This window comes from Mizuhopecten yessoensis, unplaced genomic scaffold (assembly GCF_002113885.1).
Source record: "Mizuhopecten yessoensis strain PY_sf001 unplaced genomic scaffold, ASM211388v2 scaffold716359, whole genome shotgun sequence".
Taxonomy (NCBI): Eukaryota; Metazoa; Mollusca; class Bivalvia; order Pectinida; family Pectinidae; genus Mizuhopecten; species Mizuhopecten yessoensis.
Genome location: NW_018480077.1, coordinates 2,014,456 through 2,021,976, shown reverse-complemented (window position 1 = coordinate 2,021,976; position 7,521 = coordinate 2,014,456). Strand labels below are relative to the sequence as shown.

The 7,521-nt window shown below is 38.2% G+C and overlaps 1 protein-coding gene across 1 annotated transcript in view; it reads left to right on the top strand.

Annotated features, from left to right (window-relative positions):
* The first annotated feature begins 241 nt into the window (after positions 1-241).
* The window catches only part of LOC110443787 (sterile alpha motif domain-containing protein 9-like), a 20,910-nt gene continuing 13,630 nt past the window's right edge, over positions 242-7,521 (top strand). The window contains exons 1-2 of the mRNA XM_021488199.1: positions 242-617; positions 4,593-4,900. Coding sequence (XP_021343874.1) covers positions 4,618-4,900 — 283 coding nt within the window. The 5' untranslated portion in view covers positions 242-617; positions 4,593-4,617. The remainder of the gene's footprint in view (positions 618-4,592; positions 4,901-7,521) is intronic.

Genomic DNA, 7,521 nt, shown 5'->3' with positions numbered 1-7,521 from the left:
ATATTTTCCTAAATTGGATAGCTCTCTAGCATTATTCATACTCAGTAGCTGTATTAATTTAAAAATCGAGGGTATACGTCTGCAGCTCGCTTTTAACTTGTGCACACGATTAATAATAAATTCATATTCAAAAGTATATACCGAATTATGTCGCACTTGCAGTGCAAAACCTTATAGTCAAGTCATATCAATGCACAAGCTATCGCGGCCTTGATGCACCATCACATGTGCACTCCCACATATGTTTGGCGACGGCCTCGCTTAAAATTTCTTTGTGTTATCGCTAAGTACCCTGGGAAAGATTGGCATTGTTGACAGATCTGTGTTGTAAGGGCACAAAGCACAAGATTACGTAAGCAACGACACGATCATATATATACCTATACATGGATTATGGACTTAAATGGACGAAAACCATTATTTTGTATAGAAAACAGCACAATAAGATTGGTGATCTTTCCTGAAGGTATAAATTGGATATTTGTCAAATACATATTCTCGTCGGCTACGAGAACACACGTGTAGTTAAAACCGAAACTAAACGCCAGGGTGGTAATTCCGAGAAGTGATGAGCCTCATTGGTCGACAAAGAATGTAGTCGGTACCGAAGTACGTAGGTAAGTACGGTATAATTAAATAATATTAGAGTTATCCATACCCATATCTTGCGATAATAAGTACCCCGAAACAAAGAACCAGAGCGGGCACAAGTAACGCAGATTTAAACTTAGCAATTGTGAAACCCAACAGTTTCAGTGTGTTGCACGGCTACTTTCGAAACTGGTCTTTCGTGTACATATCAGTGTAATTTGGCGTGTATACGGCAGTGATGAAGGTATTTGATGCGTTATTAAACATTCAACACTTAGTTAATTATTTTCAGTAAGATTTACCTTTATAATACATCACGAGTTTTACTCTTTTGAACTATTTTACTAACTGATTTGTGACTTCTACTGAAGACTTGTGAGTAATAGTTCCGAATTAAAGGAATGCTGCGTTTTTAGGATAGGGGTTGTCATCTCGGGCACAACTTGATAAATGACTCTGCGTTTGTGCCCGCTCTGGTTCATTGTTTCGGAATACCCGGTGTGTACATATGAAATCAAGTAAAACTACCATGCAGGTATCAATTTCACAAATGATAAAATGTAATTTCTCTCCCTACGTTCGAGTATGTACACTACTTCCCTATATTGTGGAGATACTAGTTAAGGTTTGACTCGAGCGTTGACCTGCACAGAAAATATGGCAAGGGGGAAGTTACATGTCACGAAGATCCTCCTACGGGAAAGGTGGAAGTTAGAAACAGTGTTTATAAGTGTATGTGCAATGTGTCAGAAAGCCCTTCACCCCACCAGTAATTATAAAGGTGTATAGAAAATCGCATCTTCACGAACGGAACGAACATGTTCTTAAATACTATCCTGCCATTATGATCGCTAATTTAAGCACCCCTCCCTCCATCATCTCTGTAAACATTTTTACGAGGAAAAATAGGGGTTCCCAAACGAGTGATGCCGGTATGGTTATCATTTAAGTTAGTAATCTTCGATAGTATCAAGACACGAGGTTTACCGAGTGTCTTTTACAATTTGTCCCCTGGAAAATACATCATGTGCGTTTCCGATGGGGCAACAATTGCCATGGAACATGACGTCACAATGGAAAATGATGTCAAAAAGCATTGTTACGTGACATCATAAATCAAAGATTGACCAATGAAATCACGTCCAGGGTGTTTGGTGTTACCCACTAGTAGGTGTTTACCAAATCCTAGCAAGAACCTACAGTGGCTGTTGGAGAAAGAATGTGATTTTTTTTTGCGCACCCGTACGAAATGTGAATTTAGCAACGAGAAAATAAGGAGCGGTTAGTTTTTTGACATAGCAAATTTTCCATCATTATCTAGTATATTACATTACCATGAGGTGTTGATCTAAACCCTTAGTACGTCTAACATTAGGATTCTCTATAAATCAGGATAGGTCCATTAAGGTCCCTGTGACTTGGGGAGTCATCCATACACTACGATCACGGGGACCTGAGAATTTGTTACAGCTATGTTTGGACTTAAAGTAAGGTGTTCAGAGTAATTTTTAAATGTTTTAGGGTTTTAGATCGACTTTCGGTGAAATTGACACCCCAATGATTATATATCATTCTTGAATGTACGTAAGAGCCGATGGGAGAGCGTGACCGAATTCTCCTTTTTTATTCATAACTGATTATCACTCTTTTCCATTTATCTTTTACAGTTTGATATCTATTCAATTTTTTAACCAGGCACAACGTTTTATAAAACTAGCTTCACGAATTTTGATTTTCTGTTTTAAAAGAGGTCTAGTACACTTTGTAACGTAAAGTTCAGAGAAAGTTTTGGGTTTGTAATCGTTGAAAACATTTGTTGTTTTATCTAGGGATCGTCTCCGACTTGATTCCAAAATCCCGTATACTTGCTATCTTCAAGTACCGTTCAGTGAACTTAGGGGGCCGGGCACTTCTCTCATCTCGCATTTTTTTCAATAGGTCATTCATCACGAATTCATACGTCGCAAAACACTCAAATAGATGGGAGCAGTTCCTTCGTCCTTGTTGATCAGATATATCCCCTTGGTTTTCATTCCACTTCATGCAATGACTTGATGACAGGTTTCTCAGACAAAAAATATAAAATGCGATTTTGCTTTGAAGTATCTTGTGGAGGAAGGGGCATAACCCTTACATACTTATCAAGAAATATCGCAAACCCAAATATGTAACCCATAAGTGAATATCTTCAGTTTGGCTACAAAGTCTCTATGCTGTGATTAGCTATGAAAGAGCTATGGTGGGTTCGCTATCCCAAAAGCTGTGACCGCTAGTGCGCGCATACCACCGTGCATACTGCACTGTCATGACGCGTCCTCAGGTATTTTTTTTATACAGGTAGCTCTTTCGGAATCCTTTGTCTAAGAAGAGATTATTGTAAACAGCCAAATTTAAGACCGTGGCTATTAATACATGTGCTTCACTGCTTATTTCGCGTTATTCATAGTAGTTTAAAAAAAGGTCATATGCTGAATGTAACACAGGATCGAACATTTAATTTTCATTACTACTGCCTACTTCTTGCCGTTACCTGTTTTCTTACAAAACACATTTTGTTCTTCCTGCACATTTGAATGGCAAACTATACATATAATTTTCGAAAAGCATGTCTTACACATATATTGCGCTCCTTACATGGTGTTGCAGTCATCCTGCATTTCAAACAAATGAGACTGTCCTCGACGATGAATTTCCCCCCAGTTTTAGTAATATATGCATTGCGATAATAACTATGTTTTTTTGGTAGGGCCGTTTTGGAAATTCTGACGCAACAATCCCACATGTTTTGTATTTCGGCATCATTTGTTTGTGTTTAACTAATAAATAAAACTACTAGTACCAATAGGAGGATACTCCAATTTATAAATATCGTTTTAAATGATGTCTTATTTACAAAGCGTAGCTGTACTGTACACGTATACAGGGATACGGAGTTAAATCAATAGGTATTAAAATATGAATAAAATGTTCCATTGATTTGAAAAAAATGATTATTTAATTAAGGAAAAAGATCTCATACCTAATTATTAAAAACAAAAAACACCAAAAAAGCAAAAAATGAATCTGAACGTGGATTCCAACTTTCACCGTTCTCTTCGTCTGGTCACAAGTTAACTGCGTTACAAATACGGAAATACAAACTGTTTTAACCCAAGAAACACCTGTCTCGGTTTTAAAAAAATGCTCACACCAGTTTTTCATTATTTTGAGCACTTTCGCAAAGGAGGACCACTTTTCCGGCATACGATTTCTTTTTGCATATTACATCACGGAATCAAAAAGTTTATTCAAAAGTTGGTCCTCGGATGGGAAAGTGTTGAAAGTATTTTTTTTTTAGTCTGGGAAATCACATCACTTCCATAGAAATAGTGTATATGACTATATTTGCAGTATCATATCAACAAAACCTAATATCTCAGCAGTTCAAAAATTCATATTGAATTGGTTTTATATCTATTCTAAGCATTTTCGCTACTAGAAATTATTAACTCATTAACATGTTTTCTCCGTTTCATAAATGCCGTCTTAGGCAAATATGGGCAGTTTTCAACCACAGCTCTTTTGGATCCAAATAAATGACTAAAGCCAATTTTGAAGGACGCATGGGTAACCTAAGTTAAAATGTTCCAAAAAAGGTAGTAAAACTTGTAAAGAGTAAGCTTATTATCAACATAGCTCTTTGAAGGTCACAGATGTGAGATGAATAACAGGTAGGCGGACAGACCCTTTGTGCCGTTTTTGATTCACATTAAGCTGCATATATACAAGAGGTAATAAAGACGGATGGTAGGATGCTTGCCCGATTATTCCTAGAAGAGCAAGGATTTTTTGAACTACTTGTATGCCTTTTATTCTCAAAACCTGACACAATTTCGTCTTGCATTACATGCCAGATTTAGGTACAGTCAAACTTCTGTTATGAATCCTATTAGGCTAAGCTGCGTAAACAATAATTATTTTTTGTAAGTTTGTATATGTTTTGTTTTTGGTTTGCATTACAGCTGTACGCTAGAAACTGAAAAAAGCATGGAGACAAGGGAGCGACTTGTTCTCCGGAAGAATCGTCGCTTCTTGATCGACAACATTGATATCAAGGCCGTTGTGGATGGTTTGTATGAATCAAATGTTCTAAATACAGACGACCAGGAGAGGATACAGGCAGAAGTTGTCACGGGCGATCGAGTGGAAAAGCTTCTCAAAATACTCCCAAGGAAATGTAAATCATACCAGCCACTCTTAGCTAGCGTAGATGAACATATTAGAAAACATCTTCAAAGTTGCGAAATTTCGCCGGAAGAAATCAGCAAAGGTAATTCCGATTTGTCGTATGTTAAACAGATTGTCATTGAAACGAAATGTAGATATGGTCTATCAAAATGAAACATTAGTGGTCGGGTTGTGCTTGCTAAGCGCACATGCGTTTCATTAACACGGCCGGGGTCCGATTCCACGACCGGACGTGAAAAGGTAACGGGTCACCTGCCCGACCACGTGGGTTTTCTACAGGACACTCCTGTTTCCTCCCACATTAAAATCCCTGCGCGCTAATATTCGGACCAACAAGAGTGATTAATATCAGTTTAAAAAACTTGTTGTAAAATACTTACTTACTTACTGCCCATTACGCCCAGTGGCGTGTGGGGCAGCAACGAAATTCCTCCACAACTGTCTGTCGTTGGCTAGCTTCTGTATTGATCTCCATGTCTGATGTAATTCGTCTAGCTCGGCATTGACTGTTCTTCTCCACGTTATCTTGGGTCTTCCCCGTTTTCGTTTTCCCTCAGGTGTCCAAAAAAGAGCTGTTTTAGTGATGTTGATAGGGTTCTTCAGAAGAACATGACCAATCCATTTCCAACGTCTATCTCTAAGGATAGCTGACATGTCGTTTTGGTTGCATCTGTTGAGAAGGTTCTTGATTGAGATCTTTTGTGACCAAATTATTTTAAGGATCCTTCTCAAGTTCTTTGTATGGAATGGGACAGCTTTAATTGGTCTAGCTCTGTCATTCTCCAACATTCTGAACCATACAGAAGGATTAGAAGTATGCAGTTGTTGTATAATTTCAGTTTAGTCCGTATGGTGTATTGTCCGGATCGCCATACTGGTTGCAAATTGTTGAATGCTGCTCTGGCTTTCGAAAGTCTCTGTTTTATGTCCTTGTCGGCGCCTCCATCTCTGCTAACTTTGCTGCCTAGGTAAATGAAAGTGTCTGTTGTCGGGACGGGTTGTCCGTTTATTATGACTGGTGTTGGATTAGTGATGTTTAATGTCATAACTTCTGTTTTCTTTTTGTTGATTTTTAAACCTATTTGTCCAGCATATTCTTGAAGGAGATTGGTCTTTTCTTGAATGTGTTGGTGTTTGTGTGAAAGGATGGCAATGTCATCAGCAAAATCGATGTCTTCAAGTGTTGTGAATATGCCCCATCTAATGCCTCTGCTTTTGTCTGCTGTTGTTCTTCGCATGACCGAATATATTGCAATGACGAAGAGGGTAGATGGCATAACGCACCCTTGACAGACTCCAGTCTTTACCGGAAAATACACATCGCTGGATCCTACTCGGCAGTTGAAATTGTGGTAAAAGGTTTTAATCAGGTCAATCAGCTTTTGAGGAATGCCATATGATCTTACTATCTTCCAAAGGCTATCTCGGTGGATGCTGTCAAATGCCTTTTCGAAGTCTATGAAGTTGATGTGCAGTTGCCTTTTAATGATTATTTTTGCCACGATCTTACTTGGGATAGAAATGAGTGTAATACCACGCCAATTGTGACAGTCGTTGAGAGCTCCTTTTTTTTGTATTTTTATAATTGTTCCTATGTTCCATTCTTCAGGTATTGCGACTTTGTTCCAGATCTCTTGAAATAAGGGATAGAGGATGTTAGCTGTCAAGGATGGATCTGCTTTGAATAGTTCAGCACTAAGCTTGTCATTTCCTGGTGCTTTCCCATTTTTTAGACATTTAATGGCCGCTATAATTTCGGGCATTTGTGGTGGATCTGTATCGATATCTAATTCTGTTGATGGTTCTTGTATGTTTGCTTCCTCTGTAGGTGGTGATCTATTCAGAATTTCGCTGAAATGCTCTACCCATCTACTATCCTGTTGGTTCTCTGTTGTCAATAGATTTCCATTTTTGTCCTTGATTGGAATATTTGATGGTGGTTTGTTGTGATGGCAAACTTGTTTTGTAATCTTGTGCAAGTTGCATTGTTCTCCTTTGTTCGCTGCTTCTTCGGCTTGTTCTGATAGGCTGTCTATGTATCCTCTCTTGTCTTTACGAACCTTTCTTTTCACATTCTGATGTAACTGACCATATTCCTACTGGTGCCGTTCTTTCAATCGAGTTGATCTAGCATCATTCATTTTTTTGTAAAATAGGTAAATTTTATATATAGAATGATAAATATCCCTATCGACAACAATGATTTCTTCTAAATCAAAGAAAACTTAAGTTGAAAAGACAGAAACAGGGAAAAATTCGACAAATCCAATAAAATCCAAGGTTTAAAAAATAAACTGAATGTGGGTGGTCGGGTGGCGCAATGGATAGCGCACTTGCCTTTCACCAAGACGGCCGGGGTTCGATTCCCCGATCGGACGTGAAAAGGTATGGGATCGGGCAGACCACGTGGGTTTTCTCCGGGTACTCTGGTTTCCTCCCACAACAAGACTCCCCGCGTGCTAAAACCCGGGCCAACAAGAGTGATTAATAGAAGTTGAAATAACTTAATTTATATTTGTTGTAAAAAAAAATAAAGCTGATATAAAATGGGTGTTCAGGTTCCGCTTAAACCAGAACAAATTGGGAGAAGTTCATACTACTACAATTCAAATAATAGTTGTAATTGTTAGGTCACATAATTAAAACTATCTCTATTTTTAGGCTATATAATTAAAAAATCATTTTAATGTAGAAGGGGGGTGG